Source organism: Diospyros lotus, chromosome 15 (genome assembly GCF_014633365.1).
Source record: "Diospyros lotus cultivar Yz01 chromosome 15, ASM1463336v1, whole genome shotgun sequence".
Lineage (NCBI taxonomy): Eukaryota > Viridiplantae > Streptophyta > Magnoliopsida > Ericales > Ebenaceae > Diospyros > Diospyros lotus.
Genome location: NC_068352.1, coordinates 26,563,239 through 26,586,113, shown reverse-complemented (window position 1 = coordinate 26,586,113; position 22,875 = coordinate 26,563,239). Strand labels below are relative to the sequence as shown.

At 34.5% G+C, this 22,875-nt stretch overlaps 1 protein-coding gene and 1 pseudogene across 1 annotated transcript; both read left to right on the top strand.

Annotated features, from left to right (window-relative positions):
* Window positions 1-22,875, top strand: part of LOC127791678 (cysteine-rich repeat secretory protein 38-like) — a 66,435-nt pseudogene that overhangs the window by 20,515 nt on the left and 23,045 nt on the right.
* On the top strand, window positions 17,208-18,430 carry LOC127791531 (uncharacterized). The gene is made up of 2 exons (XM_052321451.1): window positions 17,208-17,907; window positions 18,000-18,430. Exons 1-2 carry the CDS (start codon window positions 17,318-17,320, stop codon window positions 18,313-18,315), a joined length of 906 nt encoding a protein of 301 aa, XP_052177411.1. The 5' UTR covers window positions 17,208-17,317; the 3' UTR covers window positions 18,316-18,430.

The window sequence follows — 22,875 nt, the reverse complement described above, 5'->3', positions numbered from 1 at the left end:
ATTATGTTGACTATGCCTGAAAATAGTCGACTATCTGTTTGATCTGTCGACTATTCAAGGCATCTGTCGACTATTTTAGCATCTTTCGACTATCGAGTAAGGATAGTCGACTATGCCTTTTGGTCTGTCGACTATTTTTGTTCATAAGTTTCAAAATTTTCTTCACAGTTTTGCATCTGTCGACTATTGGAATGTGTTGTTTGACTATTGAAAATTTGTGTTATAAGATAGTCGACTATTCATTTTGTCTGTCAACTATTTCTTGCTTTACATGTAAAAATAGTCAACTAATCCTTTTCTCTGTCGACTATTGTGTTTCACAGAATTTTATAACGGCTAGTTTTTCAACTCCAACGGTCACAAAAACGGCTAGTTTCTTCTTCAATCTTTATGGATGCTTATATATACAACTCATGGATGATCAAGGAGAGGCTAATGGACGGAAACGAGATGATCTAGCAATTGCAAACAATTTTATTCGAGCTTACAGTGTTCGGGCTTTCATTGTTTTATTTTTCTCTCCAAGGCTTTACTGTTCTATCATTGTAAATACATTCAATTAAGCCTTGTTTAATCTTGAGAGACATTGTAACTAAGAGATTCATCTCTTAGATTCTCTCATTTTCTATATTTCTAAATTTCTCCTAGCTTTGTGCTAGAAGACTTGCTCGTTGAAGCAAGTGGCTGTTTTTCCTAGCTAGGTGCTAGAGGGCTTGCTTGTATGAGCAAGAGGTTGTATTTCCTAGTCTTGGACTAGAGGACCTACTTGGTTTAAGTAGGGGGTTTTAGTGGATGGTTTGAAAAATCCTTAGTAAGGAGCTAAGGTAGTGGATTAGGCTTGGTTGAGCCGAACCACTATAAATCCTTGTGTTTTCTTATGCTTGTGTACTTTGATATATTTATCATTGCTAGCATTTCATTATCCTCACTTGCATTGAATTTTTACTTTCAATCAAAAGGATTTCAAAGTTTTTAAATCAAGTTTTTAAAATAACCAATTCACCCCCCCTCTTGGTGTGTGCCATAGAACCTACTGTTCTAACAATTGGTATCAGAGCCTGACTCCTTATTTCAAGGTCTAACAACCTGAGGAGAGATCCATGGCTCTTAAGGAAGGTTATCCTACTAATGTGGCACCGTATTTTGATGGCTCTTATTATGATTTTTGGAGAAAAAGAATTTGTATTTTCATGACATCCATCGATTGTTATTTGTGGCATATTGTGGAAAATGGTTTTGTTTCAAAACCAAAGATGGAATGGGATGATCGTGATAAAATAATTTTTTCTTTAAATATTAGAGCTATGCATATTTTACAGCATGCCCTAAGTGATGATATTTATGTTAAAGTTTCTAAATGCTCAAATGCTAAAGATATTCTAAACACTCTTGATTCATTATATCTTTCTAACAAATGTTGTGAGAATGTTGATGAAAGTATACAGATTGAAAATCCTTTGAACCATCAACAAATAGAGGAGAAAGAAAGCTCCCACGTCTCTAGTGATAAAAGCTCAAACGTGTGCTTCATGGTAAATGAAGAAGAGGAGGTAACCTCTACTTCTACTCTTGTTATTGATATTGAAAATGATCATGAATCTAGTTCTTTGAATGATAAAAATGATGATCATGATACTTTTTCAAATGAAGAGTTGTTAAATGCTTTTAATGATTTACATGCCAACTTTGAAAAACTATGTTTGAAAAACAAAACTCTTCAAGATCAATTAGACTTGTTGTCAAATAAATTGGAAGCTTTAAAATCTAAAAATAAATATTTGCTTGCTTCCAATAATGAACTATCAATGAAAAATGATTTGAATGAAAATCAATTGAAATCTCCTAATGTTCCTTTAAATGAGAAACCTATTTCAAATAGGAAGATTTCAAATTCTTGTGATCATGTTAAAGGTGTTAAAAACTTTCATAATCAAAGAGCAAATTTCAAAAGCTCATCTATACACACCTCTCATGATATTAAATGTTTTCATTGTAACAAGTTAGGCCACATCGTATCTAGTTGTCCTTTTAGGAGGAAATCATCTAGTGGTCCTAAAATGAAATGGATTTCTAAGGGAACTAAAGTATCTAATACTTCCTATATTAAACCCCAAGGATCCAAGTATGTTTTGAAACCTAAAAATGATCATTTTAAGACGAATGTGCATAAGGATAAAAGGAAAATGAATTTCAAACGAAAACCCTTTGCTACACATCCTAGTCATTGGTATCATTTTGAACATAAAGGTTTCATAACAAAACATCCACATAAGCTAAAACAAGTTTGGGTTCCTAAGGAAGAGCTCTATGCTAACATGGGTGAACCCAAGGTGGTTTGGGCACCAAAAGCTTGTGGATAGTGTTTATGTAGGTTGCTTGACATCCAAATGAACTTTAAAGAGAAATCTTTATGGATGGATCAAGCATGAAGGAAGGAGGAAGTGGACAAGAAGATCACTCCTCATTTTGCCAACCAAGTGTAAGAAAGATTTTATTAATCAAAATCTTGGTGGTATGCTTCTATCCCTTAACTCCCTATGCTTATTAGTTTTCGATAAAAATGAATGATATGCTTGCACTCTATTATGTTTTGATATGTGCATTGAGTGAGGGAAGAACGAAGTTTGTTGATATATGCTAGAAATACTTTCTTGATAAATGCTCCTATGCATAACCTAGCTAGCATAAGTCAATTATGTGATAAAGATATAAAGTATGCTTTAATGATAATTCATGTGAAAATATCTTGTCACAAATAAAATGAAGATCATAGAAAATAGGATAGAATTTGTGCATAGACTTATTCTTGTCTAGTATAAGAGAAATGCCTAGTATAATCCATATCTCAAATATTTATCTATGGCATAATAGACTAAGTCATGCAAATATGAATATGCTTCTATAATCTATCCAAACATGATCTTGTTGAGAAAGTGCCTAAAGCTTGAATATGAAAAACATTTGTGAGGCATCCATAAAAGGCTAACAATAAGTATATCATCTAAGTCTTCAAATAAAATTTCAACCTCTAGGTCTCTAACCTTAATCTATCTATATCTTCTTGGACCTTTGAGAATCCAAAACCTAGATGAAAAGCATTATTCTCTTGTCATTATAGATGACTACTCTAGGCAATATCTCTTGCATCTAAAAGTGTAACATTTAAGAGATTTTGGAATGATCAAATCAAGCACTATTGTGAGGAAAATAATATTAATCATAATGCTTCTAGTGCTAGATCATCTTTACAAAATGAGGTAGTTAAAAAGAGAAATAGATCTTTATAAGAAATGGCTAGAATTATGTTATGTATGTAAATCCTTTGATCTAAGCCATTAACACCTCATGCTAAATAGGGATTCATCAAGGCTCATCTTAAAAGAAAACCGATATAAGTTATAATTGATGATATTCGTGTTGAAGCTCCTAAACCTATAAGAAGAATGATCTCAATATGAAAAATTCTCATTAGATCAAAAGGGATTCATAGATCCCATCCTAAAGAAAACCCTATGTAGAGAATAAGGATAGTATTGGAGATCCTTTCAAAAGGTTTTAGGACAAGAGCATCCATTAGAAATGAGTGAGAATTTGCAACCTCCTTGTCTATATTTTGAAACCTATCTCTACATTTCAAATCTAGGATTATCATTTGCATGAAGGGATTGTCTTTACACGGTTGATACCTCATCGTGCCATTTCAAGGTCTTGAGGTTTAACAAAGCCGTGGCCTTCACCGGTGACATCCTTTCATTTGAAAAAGATTTTTTGAAAAAGAGATTTTTATTTTTCCAAATTCAATCCTCTGTTATGGAAATTCTTTTTACCATTCTCACACCAAATGCGTGTTTAGGAACAAAATGGATGAAAGAGGAATAAAGCTAGATTAGTAGTATAGTCAAGTAAAAAGGGGAAGATCAAAATGAAACCTATGCTCCCATAGCAAGACTAGAATCCATAAAAATGTTGTTGGAATTGCATGCCACAAATCCTTTAAGCTACATAAAGAATGTCAAGAGTGCATCTTTAAATGGTTATAAATGAGAAAATGTGTTGCTTTATTTCTCAAATAGAACCCAAAAATATTAAGGAAGCTCTAATGGATGAAAATTGGTTTATGACTATGCAAGAAGGGCTAAATAAATTTGAAAGAAGTGGTGTATGTAATTGGTTCCAAGACCTAAGGATCACCCAATCATAGTAACCAAAAGGGTCTTATAAACAAAATTAGAATTAAATCTAGATTAGTAGCTAAAGGGTACAATCAAGAAAAATGAATCAAGGATAATGAGTCTTATGCCCTCGTAGCTAAGTTAGAAGCATTGAGAATATTATTGGCATGTGCATGTCATAAGAAGTTTAAGCTATTTCAAATGAATATTGAAAGTGCATTTTTGAACGGTTAAAAATGAGGAAGTATATGTAGATAAATTCTCTTAGTTTTGAGAATTCTCAATGAAAGGATCATATGTTCAAATTTTCAAAGGAAGTATATTGTTTAAAACAAGCCCCTAAGTCACGGTATGGAAGTTCTAGCAAGTTTAGTCTGGAAGAAAAATTTAAAAGAGGTCAAAAAGATATATCATTGCTTCTAAGCCTCATAACAAGAATGTTTTAAGAGTCCAAATCTATGGACATCATGTTTTGGTTCTACAAATAAATCCCTATGGAATCAATTTGTCAATCTAATGCAAAGAGAACTTAGATATAAAGAAGATGAAGGGATCTATATGTCTAAGCAAAAAAAAAAAAAAAATACATCTTCTTAAGAAATTTAATATTTCCAGCCTCTCAAAAGAATAGTACATCAAGCCTAAACAAATATGGGAAATGCCAAATGGTGGAAAATGAGCTATATAGAAATATGATTGGACCATTGCTATATTCTATAGCTAATAGGATGAACATTGTGTTTAGTGTTTGCCTATATGCTAGATTTCAATCCAATCCTAAGAAATCTCATCTTGGAGGCAAAATGGCTAAAAAGAACACTAGCGATCCATGTCAAGTTATAAGATATTTCCTAGTGTCTCTGTTTAAGAGAAACTCAAATTCCATTCCATTCTCTTTCACTAAAAGTGATTATATAGTTGCTTGAATCCTATGAATGGAACAAAAAGACTATGGCATAAATCCCCACAATATCCCAAATCAAATGTGCCAATACAAATGCTATAGCCCTATCAAAAATTCTAGATTTCATGACTCAACATATGAAAATTAATCATCTATTCATAAGGGATCTTGCTCAAAAAGAAAATATCAATTGGTATCATTGATAATCAAAATCTAGATAAATCCCAGTCAATCGTTGAGTTCAAGTGCTTTTGTATAAAGAAGTTTAAATCCTTCATGTCTCTCATATCTATCATTGGTTAAATCAAAGGACTATGCCATCAAGCTCTTAGATGTTTTAAAAAGTTTATTAACGGCATATAGTATTCATGTCTTGAATCATTTATAATGCTATTTTTCTTGTATGAAATAGCTTGATTATCTTTGTGTGACAAATGAATACTTGAGTATGAAATCATGCTTTATTTGCTAAAGGATCATCTTGCTTCTTGAAATTATCTATATGTAATGATCCTATGTGATTACAAGTATGGCTAAGATTATCAAAAGACAAATGTATGTTTTTAAGGCCCATCTTTAATGTCTCTTGCATGAAATCTGCCATAACTCGTTTAGATTTATGTTTTTGGATGACCACTTATTCTTTGAATATATATATGAGTGCATGTGGTTCATTCCTCAAATTTATGATCATTGTCATATTTTACTCTTGCGAAAATCATTTGAATTGAGACAAATTGTTATTCTATTTTTATATGAAAAATGTCTCTATGGCTAAAACCTCCTGTGTGAGTTTAAGGGGGAGTTTTTCAAAGAGAGTCTTTCTATTTCACTCTTATATTGATCATTTGATGTATATGCCTCTTTTTATGATGAATGGCTATGCATTTGATCTAGCACTTTGATTGCTTAAATATGAGTGATTTCTTGAAAAGATATAGATCGGCTCTAATATGATCATGAGTATGCAATATGGTATGATTTTTTTAATTTTGGCATCTCATGAATAAGGTTTCTTTATATGGTATGTGCTAAAAAATCTTCTATGATGCTGATTATGCCATCATAAGGGGGAGCTATCTCTAGTTGTTATAAAAGAAACATTGAAAAAGTCTTGTGATTTGTGAAATCGTTTGAAATGTTTTTATTTAAAAATGAAAATTTTCAAACTATCATTGGGGAAGAGTTAAAAAGGGGGAGAGAGATTATCTTTTCGTTTGAGGAGGTCTTTTTTATGCCTTCAGTGTGTTTCAAAAAGGGGGAGTCTTCATCTTTTTGATATTGACAAAAAGGGGGAGATAAATTGAATGATTTGATTTTCATATTTGTTTTGTCATCATCAAAAAGGGGGAGATTGATATTTTACTCTTGAGTAATAAAATGGTTTTGATAATGACTATATGAAAATCAATATATGAAAATTAATCTATGTGGATTATATGAATGAGAAAATGAATTTTTAGTATATAAGTCTTAAAGCAAGATATGAAATCCTATAGAGGAAATATTGAGTATGGCTTGTTGAGAGAGATTTGTTTCAAAATATACTTTTGATAATCTCAACTTGCTTTCAAAATAATCAAAATGAGCTTTCAAAATAATCAAAATGAGGATTCAAAAGAATCAAATAAGGATTTGATAAATTTTCAATCTTTTCAAGAGGATAGTCGACTATGTTTTTCATTCTGTTGACTATGCCTGAAAATAGTCGACTATTCTGTTTGATCTGTCGACTATTTTAGCATATGTCAACTATCGAGTAAGGATAGTCGACTATGCCTTTTGGTCTGTCGACTATTTTTGTTCATAAGTTTCAAAATTTTCTTCACATTTTTGCATCTATCGACTATTGGAATGTGTATGTCGACTATTGAAAATTTGTGTTATAAGGTAGTCGACTATTCGTTTTGTCTGTCAACTATTTCTTGCTTTACATGTAAAAATAGTCAACTAATCCTTTTCTCTGTCGACTATTGTGTTTCACAGAATTTTATAACGGCTAGTTTTTCAACTCCAACGGTCACAAAAACGGCTAGTTTCTTCTTCAATCTTTATGGATGCTTATATATACAACTCATGGATGATCAAGGAGAGGCTAATGGACGGAAACGAGATGATCTAGCAATTGCAAACAATTTTATTCGAGCTTACAGTGTTCGGGCTTTCATTGTTTTATTTTTCTCTCCAAGGCTTTGCTGTTCTATCATTGTAAATACATTCAATTAAGCCTTGTTTAATCTTGAGAGACATTGTAACTAAGAGAGTCATCTCTTAGATTCTCTCATTTTCTATATTTCTAAATTTCTCCTAGCTTTGTGCTAGAAGACTTGCTCGTTGAAGCAAGTGGCTGTTTTTCCTAGCTAGGTGCTAGAGGGCTTGCTTGTATGAGCAAGAGGTTGTATTTCCTAGTCTTGGACTAGAGGACCTAATTGGTTTAAGTAGGGGGTTTTAGTGGATGGTTTGAAAAATCCTTAGTGAGGAGCTAAGGTAGTGGATTAGGCTTGGTTGAGCTGAACCACTATAAATCCTTGTGTTTTCTTATGCTTGTGTACTTTGATATATTTATCATTGCTAGCATTTCATTATCCTCACTTGCATTGAATTTTTACTTTCAATCAAAAGGATTTCAAAGTTTTTAAATCAAGTTTTTAAAATAACCAATTCACCCCCTTCTTGGTGTGTGCCATAGAACCTACTGTTCTAACACTTTCCGCGAGCTCGTTCCAGCTCTTTTCCGCGAGCTCACACCTATATGCTCCCTGACCATAAGCATAATCACGAGCTCATTCCCACGAGCTCATTCCTCAAGCTCATGGCCGCGAGCTCTTGCCGCGTGCCTGACCAGAAGCTCATCCAGCGAGCTCTTGCTCAACCCCTTGACCGCGAGCTCGTTTGACCTTGAGCTCGTTCGCTTGTCCTTCCCGTGAGCTCTCTTGAGCTCTCTCCGTAAGCTGCGACCTTAAGACCTCGAGCTGTTCCCGAGCTCGTCCCATATGCCTTTGAATGGGAGCTATCAGCTCTCACCCTATTTATTTACAAATGTTTGCATTTTCTTTAATTTATATTTTACTTTCATTTACTTTAATACATAAATGTAAATAAGGAAGTACCCCCTATTTGGATTTAATAAAAATATCAAAAAAATCAAAATTTATAAAAATAAAAGATAGAATTTTGGTTTTAGTATAAATTCACGAATTTGCAATTTTACCACCATCGAAATACATAGTTTTCGTTTCTTGAAAAATTCATTAAAAATCATTTTTACAACAATAAATGCTAGTTATCAAATTACCGGGAGTTAATTTTTCAAAATGAAGACATTTTCAAAATATGTTCTATTTGGTCCATTGCCTTAGAAAAATTTCAAGTTTACGTTTGGTCAGAAATTTCGCGTGGTGTGGTCATTCGATTACATGGGGTCTAATAATGAATTTGAGCTATGAGCACGAATGCAAATAAATGCATATTATCACTGGTTGAATCAAATCACAACAATCATATGGTGGGAAAAATAGTTATTAAATTTATAACACTCCTCAGCTGGTGAATGGATATTTAATATTAAATAGCATCTCTCAAGGAAGTATTCTTATGTTCTAAAATTACTTCAAGCATTTCTGTGTCATAAATTACATCTTGAATGTGGTCAACGTTATGAAGTAAGATATGTTGAATTTATCTGATGATGGAAAAATACCCGATATGGGTAAGTAATGTTGAAAGTATGAACATCGCGGAGACAAGAATTTAAATACATGTGATTGGCAAATGCATACATGATGCATACATGTACATGTTACATATATATATGTTTTGCGCACCTATTATTTTGCGCCGAGGGAGAAAGGGTACCCTAGAGCACTTGGCACGGGACGAGGTGGTCATAGCCCGGCAGGTTGGCTCCATATTTATTGTGAGGTTTTGTCTATGTGATACACTTTGGCATGTGTTGATTTATGGCTTGCAAGCCTATGAGATTTGATTCTGATATTAAATTTATATGCACATTTGCATAATAGTACATGGTGGCATGATACATTTAACTTGGAATTGATCAAGTCTTAAATTGTGATACTTGTATGCATCAGTCGAGTTCTGGAGTACTCTCTTTGGTGTCACCTTATTCTTGGTTCATGATCATTGTTTATTATCCTAGAACTTGCTGAGCCTTGTGGCTCACTTGATCTACTTTGCTATTCCAGGTAAAAGGAAAGCTATTGTTGGGGGCGAGTCCAGTAGGATTAAGGCCTAAAGATAGTGGTGTACGGGGACGCGTCCTAACTTGAAGATCCTGTTAGCATTTTGGTGAGACTTGAGATGAAATGAGTCTTATTTTGTTAGTTAACATTAGAGTCTCTTATCTATTGTGTATGGTCGTTGAGCCCGAACTCTTGAGCTACTGGAAGTGTAATTGAACTCAAACATAGTTTTCGCTGCTAATGAATGAAATGAGTTGTTTGTTTAATTGTGGTTTGTTCTATATCATCTCTGTGATGACGTCCTTTCGAATATCCTATGCTAGCGGGAATATTCGAGAGTGGGCCCTTACATTTTTAGCTGATTTAATTCAGCCACTGGACGTCGAAACGACGTCGTTTGGATTGAGGTGGTGGCCTCCCCAGCGGCCGTTCCAGCGCTGCCACGTGGTGCCCCCTCCTCCGCTCATTTTTGGCCGAATTTAAAGCCCAATTTGGGCATTCTTTTTGCAGCAGAATCAGCAGCAAAAATTGGAAAAAAGAGGCAATGTGCGCGATCGTGAAATTGGAAGATTTTGGAGAAAAATCAAGATTAATTCAAGTTTAATCAAGGATTTAAATTGCCAGGTATGTAGCTAAGCTAGTAATTAATATTCTATATGGTCAGAATTTCTTTTAGAGCCCAATTTTATTAATTTTGGCAAATAATTGCGATATTGCAGTTTGTATAATTTTTACCGTGCTGAGTCAAAACAAGCCTAAGGATATCTTCGCAAAGGCAAGTTCTTTATACCCACCTCGTCAATTCTTTCGTTGTCAATTGATTTGACCTCCCTTCGTTTGTTTCGACTATTAATAAATTATAGGATTTTAAACGGTGTGTTTTAAAAATTTAATTTATTAAACTGGTCTCGAGGATTTTATTCGTTGATTTCCTATGGGGGTTTGTACCACCCCCAAGCCTATGGGAATGATGCCGTACTCACCCGGGGCTAGGTTCTTAGTTGTTCGGGTATTATTATTGGATTTTTGGTTGTTCATAAGCTAGAGCGGTTGTGCAGTGAAGGCTAGAGCTGTTGTGCAGTGAGGGCAAGGATCGGCTGTTCGGTAATGGTGTGACTGTTGTACAGTCTATCTTAGGCCGTTAGATGGTCTCTCCTAGTCACTGACCGCTGACCGGTGCCAGACACTGCTGACTAGCTCTGCCGTTATGTGATTATAGCATGCCTGGTTATATTTTATTTTTGTTGCATGGTTTGGCGTGCACATGGGTACGGGCTGCATGTTGGGTTTATCATGATTTGGTTATGCTTGGTCACGAACATTCTAGCTTGGTTATGTTGCATCCATCACGGGCATATGCATCGCGTGTGGTTTATTATATGGGCGGAGCATGGCCTGATGCCTGGATGTATGGGCGCCATGTATCACGTTGATGCTCACTACGCCATTGCATTTTACGTGCATTGCATGGTTACTGGTAGTATTAGTTCTCGAATGGGAGTACCATTCCGAGGGAGCCTATGGCTCGGGTGTCGGGAGTACTGACGTGGATACGGGTGACGGGAGTACCAACCTGAGATAGTGTGCACAGGTTTGTTGGAGATCTATATTGCCTTTCAGGGCAGCGGCAGGTTGGTATGGGACTTGGGTACCAGGTGTCTTATGTGGGCCCCAAGGACCGGTATGTGCTTTTATTATACTGCACTATTGTATTGTTGCGTCACATGGCTTGTGTGTACATGTGGGTCTATATTTGGGGTGATCTCCTCTTCTATTCATGTTATAGCCTTCCTTTTCATATAACTTGCTGAGTCTTGCGACTCACCTTGCTTTCCATCATTCCAGGTAAGGGTAAAGCGAAGGCCAAGGGCGAGGACCGCGCTACCTAACACTACAAAAAAAACGGGTTTATTGCGGCGGTTTTTTTGCGGCGGTTTTCAAAACCGCCGCAAAACATGAAATTTTGCGGCGGTTTTACAACCGCCGCAAAATAGGTTTTTTGCGGCGTTTTATCCTACATTTTGCGGCGGTTTTGAAAAATCGTCGCCAAATTAATTAATTTAAAATAAAAAATTAAATTTAGCGGCGGTTTTCTCAAAACCGCCGCCAAATTTATTAATAAAAAAATTTAAAAAAATTGAATTTAGCGGCGGTTTTTCAAAACCGCCGCTAAATTCCTTAATAATAAAATTGAAAATTAAAATTTGCGGCGGTTTTAAATAACCGCCGCAAAATTTAGAAATTAAAAAATAAAAAATTAAATTTAACGGTGGTTTTATCAAAACCGCCGCCAAATTCATTAATAAAAAAATTCTAAAAAAAGTGAATTTAGCAGCGGTTTGAAAAAACTGGCGCTAAATTCCTTAATAATAAAATTAAAAAGTAAAATTTGCGGCGGTTTTAAATAACCGCCGCAAAATTTAGAAATTAAAAAATAAAAAATTAAATTTAGCGGCGATTTTATCAAAACCGCCACCAAATTCATTAATAAAAAATTTTAAAAAAATTGAATTTAGCGGCGGTTTGAAAAAACCGCCGCTAAATTTAGAAATTAAAAAATAAAAAAATAAATTTAGCGGCGGTTTGGTCAGAAACCGCCGCCAAATTCAGAAATTAAAAAAATCAAAAAATAAATTTCAAAAAAATTAATAATTTAAAATTAAAATTAAATTAAATTTTGCAATATAATCTAAATTTTTTAATTTTTTAATCAACTAATTTATTTAATTTAATTCAATTAAATAATTAAATTAAATAATTTATTTATTTTAAATTTATCAATTAAATAATATATAAAATGTAAATTTATCAGTTAATTTATCAATTAATTTTTTTCCCTCTCAAATTTATAAAATGTAAAATTTTAAAATATTAATTTTTTATCTATAAATATAGAAATTAAATTCTAAATATATAAATTATTATATTTCATGTTCATAAAATATAAAAGAAAATATATATACATGTAAACTAATTTATATAAAAATTTATAAATTAAAATATATATTAAATGTATAATAATTAATTATTTGTAATAGTTATCAAATATATACAAAAAAAATGAGAGGAGAGAGAGAAAGGGGCGTTTTCATATTTTAAAAAAGAAGTTAGTATATGAATTATATTTTTTTAATGGGAAAAAGTATATTAAAACTGAATTGAATAATATTTAGAGAATATATATATAAATACTATTCTTATATTGAAAAGATGATATAAATATTTTTAGATGGATGATAGAGTCAAGAAAAACACATCAAATTTCAAAAAACTTGTTATATCACATAATTTTATAATAACTTTTTGAATTAAAAATAACAATACATCTAATATGATCAGAATGTACATTTCTCTATATAATATACAAGAATCTCTATATATATAGTATACATCAAACATGACTTTGATTAATAATATATTTAGTATTATCTTTATCTATATTGTGTGTTGATTAATCAATAAATGCAATGCATTGTGTTGTGTTTGATTAATTAAGCATTACAATGTTTGATTAATCATAAATATATATGAATTAATTTAAATTCATATGGTCGAGACATGAAGTTTAAAAAAACACCAACAGTGTCAATGGTTGAGATCAAACGACAACATATTTTCTCCCCGAAACCATCCCATCCCCCATCACCTCACAAGTATCATAACCACTATCAGAGAGACAGGTGGCGAGACAGACAGCCGGTCACTTCCCCAAATCCATGGCATGGTCACTTCCTTTTCGATTTTTTCTTTTAACTCCCTCTTTATTTCAAATGTCTCTTGTCACAACCATAGCCACAACCACTGAGTTCTTTGTAGTCAACGCTCAGATGGCTTGCAATAGTGTAAGTTTTAAAAAACTTAATTGGGCTTAATCCAAAAGAACTTGACCAGGCTTAATCCGTGAATTAAGTTTTACACTCTTTTAATAAATTTTTAATCTTTTTTTCACATAATGTCTAATATGAATTAAGTTTTACACATAATTAAATTTAATATTTTTATATTATTTAAAAATATAAATTAGTCAACAATATTAATTTTTTATATTAAATTATGTATATTAAATATAATTACTTTAAATGTCACAGTTAAATAATTAATTAAAAAATAAAATAAATTACTTAACTAAAAATACCAAATTCCCTCCCCCAATTTCCCATTACCCGCCTGCGCCAAGGCACCCCAAATTCTCAAATTCCCTCCCCCAATTTTACTCTCTCTCTGCAAACCCTTCTCGATCTCTGTCTCTCCTTCTCCCTCGCGTCGCTAGCCCTCGCCCCCTCGCTCGCTCTCACCCTCCCCTCGCTCGAGGTCGCCCTCGGCCGCTCGCCCACCGTGGCTAGCCCTCGGACCCTCGCTCGCTCTTGCCCTCTCCTCGCTCGAGCTCGCCCTAGGTAGCTCGGCCGTCGTCGCTAGCCCTCGGCCCCTCGCTCGCCGTCGCTCGCGCTCGCCCTCGGTCCCTCGCTCGCAGTCGATTGTGCTCACCCTCGGCCCCTCGCCTGCCGTCGCTTGCGCTCGCTCTCACCTCTCGCAGTTCCTCAGGTTAGTTCGATTTTAATATAAGAGAGAAGATCTTGGTATATTAATTGATTGTCTTTTACGAGTCCCGGTATTTGTTATTGAGACGTGCCTAATTTTGTCCCTGCAAAAACTAAACGAGGATGTTTAGTAAAATCATCAAATCCATCGATCTACAGATGATTAATGATAGTATAAAATAAACATGGTTTACCCTATATAATAATTATACCGATGATTAGGTTCTCACTTAAGCTCAGTACCTCTCACTCAAGTGGCCGTCCAACTGTCTTGCTCTTGTATTTTATGTCCATTTGATGTGGACCTGGTGTTGTTTGGATATGGCCTGCAGATTATACCCACCCACACACAAATATGTATGTTTGTCTTTTCTTAAGTTGTCATTGTTTTAGGATGTCAAATTCATTTTCAAAATGGTGTTTGTTGAATATGAAAGGAAATGTGAGAAACACAGTTAAGGTAATTAGGATAAATGAAAAGAGAAACACAGTTAACTCTATGATGATTGGGAGCGCCCCCCCCCCCCCCCCCCCCCCCCCCCCACTTTGGTAAAGAACGGCTGTGAAATTATGGTAAAAAGAACGGCTGTGAATAAATTAGGAACTTGATCACCTATAATAATTAAAAAATATATATATGAAGCTTTTTTTTTTTTTTTTAATCTATCGATCCCCTTTCAGATATCATGGCATAAGAAATGCTATAAGTACTGCATGGCTTGCCACTCTGTAAAGAAGCCAAATTTCAATTACTTTGTTTAACTATGCCAGAGTACAAAGGCATTGATATCTATTGCCCAGCTCTCTACTGTTTGTGATGCATACATGACTAAATTTTGCATTAATATCATTATGAAGAAATGTAGAAACATAAAAGCGTACCTCATCTTCTACTGGAATTTGCCAGCTATCTTTCCATACAAATTAATTAAAGCATATTTGTGTGTGTCTGTGTGTGTATACCTTGTTATATTAGATATATATACTTCATCTTATATAAATATATTTCCCCTCTAACTATATGTGCAGAAAGAATGGAAAATTTACTTCCTAATTAATGCCATATTAATTCCTTATAAAAAATTATTTTAACTTATTTTCCATCTTGTAATTTTGAATTTAAAATTAAACATCGAATCAGACATTTGATCAGATACACATAAAATGTTTCCATACACAGAAAATGTTTGATCTGAATTAAGTTATAGAAATGAACCTAATGAGCATTATCGATGCATAATTAATCAGTCTATGCAAATTAACTTTAGGGATTGTATGAATTCTGGAAGTGAAAGGGGACTTTAGTTAATTGATCACTGGAAATGTTTTCCCTCCAAAAAACATTAACAAGCAGACAATGCGCCGATAAAATAGATTTGGAATGTTGCAGCAGCAGAACCAGAAACATTTTTTGTTCAAGCACATGCACTTTGATGACAATGCAATTGCTGCACACACACACACACATATAATTAAAGTTGTGAGTATATTATATACGCTTAGTAGCACGACTGTAATGATCTTTATTAACAAAAAGTTACGCACAAAAAGGTAATCCTTAGGCATAAACTAATATTTGATTCAAAACTTAATTTGCGTATTTAAATAGTGTCTTATAGAGTGACAATAATTAGGGTCTCTATTGGAAAATTGTTGTAGTTTTTAAATGCCTTTTATGTATGAAGTACGCATCTTAAAACTAATATGGATGTAATGTTTTGCATATTGAGGTGTAGATTAGAGAAGCAGAATACAAGCTACAAGCTCTGTTTTAGCTGCATGGATAAGTCTTGGATTACAAAGCCACGAAATACACATGAATTTCAGGAAGGGGTGCAAGGATTTTTGGAATTTGCCTTTGCCCATCGGTCTGTTGAAGGCAAAATCAAATGTCCTTGTCCTGATTGTGTTTTTAGAAATTGGGAGACCAGAGCAATGGTGTATGATCATTTGATTTGTAGAGGGTTTCCAACCACATACACTACTTGGTTTTGGCATGGGGAGTCAACTACAGGGGAAACTTCTAATAGCACACCCTCGATACAAAATCCCTTATACACTCATGATCCAATACACAATATGATCAACGATGCTTTTGGGATATCTAGGGACCATGTGAATGTAGAAGCCTGGACCTCGCATCAACCAGTACATGAAGGTGAAGAAAGGATGCCAGAATTGAATCAAGGACCTAATGAGGAAGCTAAGGCATTTTACGATCTAGTTAGGGATGGAAATCAAGCATTGTATGAAGGATGTACGAAGTACTCGAAATTATCATTCCTAGTAAAACTATATCACATCAAGTGCTTGTGCGGATTGAGTAACAAAGCAATGTCTATGATTTTAGAATTGTTAAAAGATGCCTTCGAACATGCAAAGATTCCTGATTCTTTTTATGAGGCTAAGAAATTAATTACCAAGCTTGGTCTTAATTACAGTCAAATACATGCATGTCCAAATGATTGTATGTTGTATTGGGGAGAAGATGAAAGTAGGGAGACATGCAAAGTATGTAACACGTCAAGATGGAAACAAAGTAGGAAAGGTAACCCGACGAACATGTCTAGTGGGGGCAAGAAAAGAAAAAAGAAACCTGTCAAAGTTTTACGGTACTTTCCACTTAAACCACGTTTGCAAAGGTTATTTATGTCTTCTAAAACTGCTGAACATATGAGGTGGCATTCTGTGGATAGTAACAAAGATGGCTTGATGAGGCACCCGAGAGACTCTGAGGCGTGGAAGAGATTCGATGAAACACACATTGAATTCGCATCAGATCCACGGAATGTTAGGCTTGGGTTAGCTAGTGATGGCTTCAATCCTTTCAGAACTTTGAGTACCAACTATAGCATTTGGCCTGTGATTCTTATACCGTACAACTTACCCCCTTGGATGTGTATGAAGCAGACTTCCTTCATCCTTTCAATGATCATTCCGGGAAAGCAAATGCCAGGGAATGATATCGATGTTTACTTACAACCCTTGATTAAAGACTTGAAGGATTTGTGGGATGGTGGTGTGGAAACATTTGACGCTTCACTCAATCAAATGTTTAATATGCGCGCTGCATTGATGTGGACAATTAGCGATTTTCCTGGGCTTGGTAATTTATCTGGGTGGAACACACACACTGGTTCAGCTTGTCCAACTTGTAATTTTGACACTGTTGCCCATCGTCTACCTCATAGTAGAAAGTGGAGTTTTATGGGTCATCGTCGATTTTTAGAGCCAAATCATAGATTCAGGTTTAACCGTGTTCACTTTGATGGTAATACAGAGTTTAGGAATCCACCAGTGGCACTATCAGGTTCAGAGATATTCAAGCAGTTGGAAAATATTCATGTTACATTTGGGAAAGGGATGGAGGTTGAAGATAACAGAAAAAGAACTCACCGAAAAAATACTGTAGAAAGTGGTTGTCAACAATGGAGAAAGAAAAGTATATTTTTCCAACTTCCTTATTGGGAGTACAACTTGTTGCGCCATAACCTTGATGTTATGCACATTGAGAAGAATGTGTGTGATAATGTCTTGTACACCATTCTCAATGAAAGTGGAAAAACAAAAGATAATCTCAATGCTCGAAAAGACTTGAAAGAGATGGGCGTAAGAAGTGATCTTTGGCCAAATGAAAATGGACAATATCGACCTACTTTATTTACAATGTCAAATGCCCAAAAAGATGTATTCCTTACAACTTTGAAGAATGTTTTAGTGCCTGATGGTTACTCAAGTAACATTGCTAGGTGTATTGATCTAAAGCATCGGAAGATATTTGGTTTGAAAAGTCATGATTCACATATTCTTATGGAGCAACTGCTACCAATATCAATTAGAAATGTGTTGCCTAACCAAGTGTCTGCCGTTTTAGTTGATTTGTGCTCAATATTTAGGCAAATATGTGGCAAGGTGTTGAATCCTCTAGACTTTGACAAGCTCCAACGTCGAGTCATTCTCACACAATGCCATATGGAAATGCTTTTTCCACCTGGGTTCTTTACAGTCATGGTTCATTTGGTTGTGCATCTAGTGAATGAACTGAAGCTTGGAGGCCCAGTACATTATCGATGGATGTATCCTATAGAAAGGTAAATATTCTATATATCGTAATTGCTATTTGCCATTGGATTTGCAGGTATATATGTATAACACTATTTTCTAATTGTGTTTTTTACTTTAGATACTTGGGACATTTGAAGTCCTATGTACGTAACAGGGCACAACCAGAAGGTTCCATTGCTGAAGGTTATTTGGCTGAAGAATGTTTGACCTTTTGTTCAAGATACTTGGAGGGCATTGAGACAAGATTCAACCAGCTTGGACGTGTTGATGATCAAACGACAAACAATGAATCGTCTCAAGTTTCAATGTTTTTTACTGAAATAGGGAAATCAGTTGGGAGTACTTCATATTTCAACCTTACCCATATTGAGAAACGACAAGCACACAGATATGTGTTGATGAATTCAGAACTAGTCGATCGGTTTGTGAAGTGAGTTCGTACATAAAAGATATATAATTTATCAAAATCCCTTATTTTCCTATCTTGTTGCGTTAATGACTTAATTTTATATAGGGAATTTAGAGAGATAACCAAGAGAAGGCTCAGGAATCGAACACGATCAACTATAGAGATTGAAAGAACAGTACATCGGGAATTCGTTGATTGGTTCTCTAAGCGTGTAGGTTTACCATTGATATATTTTATTAAGAACAATATTTCAATCATGAAAAATTGTACTTATCGATTTCCTTTTGTTTCATTTTAGATTATGAATGATGAAAATGAATCCCATTCAGATGATCTTAAGTTCCTTGCACAAGGGCCACTTCAACGTGCCAGACGATTTAGTGCATATAATGTCAATGGATTCAAATTTCGAACTATGGAACGAGAACATAGCTTGAAAACTCAAAACAGTGGAGTTTTTGTGATTTCTGGAACAAGAAGTCATTCTAGAATCAGTGACAACAACCCAGTTAATGGAGATGTTAATTATTATGGAAAATTGGTAGATATAATCGAGCTTAATTACTATGGTCGATTCAGGATTATTCTATTCAAGTGTAAATGGGCCAATACCATAACTGATAGAGGGATCAAACAAGATGCTTTGCAGTTTACTTTAGTGAATTTCTCTCGATTGATACATACTGGTGAACGTGAAGAAGATGAACCTTATATTGAAGCTTCACAAGCACAACAAGTGTACTATGTTGAAGATGTTGTAGAAAAGGATTGGAGTGCTGTTGTACATTTAAAACCAAGAGATTTGTATGATATGGGTGAAGACACTGAAGAGACATTCTATGAGAACGAGCCATATCAAACACAAGACTTAGGGTTATTTTTTCCTAATGATACTGGAATTCTGTCACTTGCAAGAGGACAAATAGATGATGATCCAATGCCTAATGTTGAAAATGTTGATGATGAGGATGACGAGGATATGTAATTCTATGGATTTAATTAATGCAAATGTAGAATATTATATTACATTTTACTTTGGTTATTATATTGTTGTTAGCATTTTTTTATTTTGCCTTTCATTTTGTTTTGCTTTATCTATACGTGCATGTTTTTATCATTTATAAAAAGTTGCAGCCATGATTAGGAAGAAACGTCTAAGAGGTACCAATAGAGAAGTGGTAACAACAATATAATAAGCAAATACAACATAAAGGTTTAAGATTTTTTTTTCACCATCACCTCACATGTCTTACTAGAAGGGTTTAGACTAATTAGACAATAAATACATAACCGCTTAGGACACAAACAGAGCTATTTTCATGGCAGTTGGTCAATGTAGACTAGGAAGAAGTAGCACATTCGAATACAAGCTAACCTAATGAAACCTTACATGTTCAAACTGTTGAGGATGTTTTCTTGTGACTGCATTTGAAGGATAAGCAATGCAGTCAAGACTTTCTTTCATCTGTAATTACTAATTAGCAATCTTGGATTCATATATATGTTGTGTAAGTGTGGGCTCTGTTTTCCATTAATTTCATCCAGAACAGTTCCAAATTGTGATCATAAGGATTGAACTTGTGTTCTTCTCTTGATTACTTGCTGGACTTCAATTTATGGCATTTCACTAATAACGTTGTTTACCTATGAGAAATGGTAAAAGATATTGTTTGGAAATAATATAGTTAATTTTGTTTGATGTGCTATTACATAGAACCATGTGCACCAGGTAAACATACAAAAATATTTATGACTTTGTCTCAAGAAATTTGAACCCTAGTTGTAGAGGACATAGTAGCAGTACTTGGTAGGGTAATTTTCATATCAGAGTGTAGCTAGTATTTCATGGGCCACCAAGAGGTACTGTAGCCATCCATTGCATGTTCTGTAGTTTATCTTAGATTTACTGTGCTCACACGTACCACAAACATACATGTTCAAACTCAAAAGAGATAGTCCAAATGACACGAGATTTGATTTAAAAGAGATTATCCCTACTTTAATGAGACCTCTTTGTCCCAAGGGGCTTACAGATAGCTAGGTTGCTCTTTATAACATTATTATTATTCAAATTTAAGATAAAAGGAGGTTAATGATTTTATTATACTTTAAGAAATAGTCAAATTATGATTAGTGATTTAGTTTAAAAAAACACTTTTAAAATCATGTAATCATCTAACGGTCATTACACACTCTTAAATGTAGAAAATTATATTGCATTTTACGTTGCTTATTAAATTAGTCGAGTGCTTTGACATAATGGTTATCTTACAAGTCTGAAAAGAAAGACAACAATTTCCTAAGTTAAAATTGACAAATTAGGATAATTGTAACAGTGGCACTGTCACAGGCATTTTAACTAATTGTGCTATTTAAATAATTTAATTTTCTAAGCCCTATGGCGTAATCTTGTAAAGAAGTATCAGGATTAAATTTCCTGAGCCATAATGACCATCAAATGACATACTTAAATTTACTATATTGCTTTGAAATAAAAGGTACCAAAAATTCTAAATCATTAGCTTAAAGAAAGACTCAATTACACAAGGTAAGATTGAGTAATTAAGATGATTAACATTTCAAACAAGTCATGTTCTTAGATTCTGGTGTAATCTTAATGACCAACTCCCGCCATGCAGAGTTACCCATCAGTGCAGATTTAGACATAGAAGACTGTCAATCGTTATTATGTGGGACCCCTTGGAAAATTCTGGTCATATACAAAAGAACAAAAGAGGACATATATTCACATACATTAGGAAGCAGTCCTGAAACATGATGAAGTGTCTGGGACAGCATTTCAGCCCTTTGTTCTTCAGTCAGAGGCCCCATACTGATCTCATGAGTGAAGCACCGTCTAATAGTTGGTGGCAGACCTTCAGAACTGTCAGAAGCTGCAACTAACAGCAGAGGATGCCTGCTTATTGATTCAGCAGCCTTCATTTGCTGCATCAGCGAAGTATAGGCATCATAGTAAGTCAGTCTTTTGACAATAGAAAACAATGGTAATAGAGTTGTCCCATAGACTTTGGTTCTTTGCCCCAAAGACCTTTCAACATCAACTTACATAAGTGACCCCTCAGGAAACCTAGAATCCTAGGGATACCCCCTTGAATTTTGCATAACCTTAAAAGGCAAATTAATTGATAGTGAAGCATATTGGAATGACTAAGAACAGAGGAGTATATCATCTTGCCCTCTGTGGGCTCAACTAGAGGACTGAATTGAAATTTCTGGCCACTATAGCAGATTATTACCACCCCAACCACTTTTTTCTTTCTTTCATTCTTTTTTTTTTTATAGAAAATGTTCCAACATCTTCAAATTGTTATAGAACATTCTGGTTCTGGGAACTTTTCAGGGTTTTGTGGTCTGTTGAGTAGAGTTTTGAGATCCTTCATTTGTTGATCAAGTTAGCTAGGTATATTTACAGAGAAGCAGATATTTCATGACTGGCATGCCTTATTCTTTTAAGAGATTCGAGCACAAAATCTTCATGCTACATCACATTCTTTCTCTAGTTTCATGTTCTTTCTTTATGCATTTGAATAAAGTCTTTTTTTGCGTCCTTGTATAGTTTTATTCCAATAGGAACTTTTATCTGTACTAGACTCTTTTACCTGTCAAAGATTTTGTCATCCATCTTAAGAATTGCAGGGGAAAAAAAAGAAAAGAAATTATGATAATTCAAACAAGACTTTAAGGTTTAGTGACATACATGATAGTTATATATATAGTAATAAATTCCAAACTATAAATCAGATATGTCGAAGTTATCTGGATCTTACTGAATCGCCATCAGAATTTTTTTCACAATAAATTATTTCCTCTTCAGAAACTGGCTCTGTATATTCCTTAATAACGGATGCAACTTCAGAGCTGACACCAACTTGATCAAGAGGTGAGCCCATTTGAGAAACCAAGTTCCGAAAGACATCAAAATGGCGGAGAAGAAGAACTGCTGGCGCATATCTGTCATAATATTAAAATGTTAGGAAAAAGAAGTGGCACCAAACTATAATTAACTTAGAACTAGGAATGGTCATAAGTTACCAATTTGGAAAGATAAGCATTTTTAAACATTAATAACATCAAAAACATCCATGGCAAGATTTATCGCTGGGTGTCTCCTATGATCCAACCCCAAAGATCTTCCCTTGAATTTTATTATTAAAATGTTTTTTATTATTAAAATGTCAAATTATATTTTTTTTTTGCTTTGCTTTATATATATGTGCATGTTTTTCTCATGCATAAAAAATTGCAGCCATGATTAGGAAGAAACGTCTAAGAAAGACAGGCATTACTGATTTAGGTGGAGATGCCTCACTTCCCACACATGCTTCAGCATCATTGTCAACTCCACCACAACCCCCAGCATCATCCCCAGCTCCACCACAACCCCCAGCATCATCCCCAGCTCCACCACAACCTATAGCATCCTCCCCAACTCCACCGCAACCTCCATTATCTGGCCATGCCCCATCACAACCTCCAGGATCTAGGCAGACTCCATCAGAATCATTCACCCCACATCTCTCTCACGATATTCCATCGACAGCCTCGTCTACATCACGTCGTTACT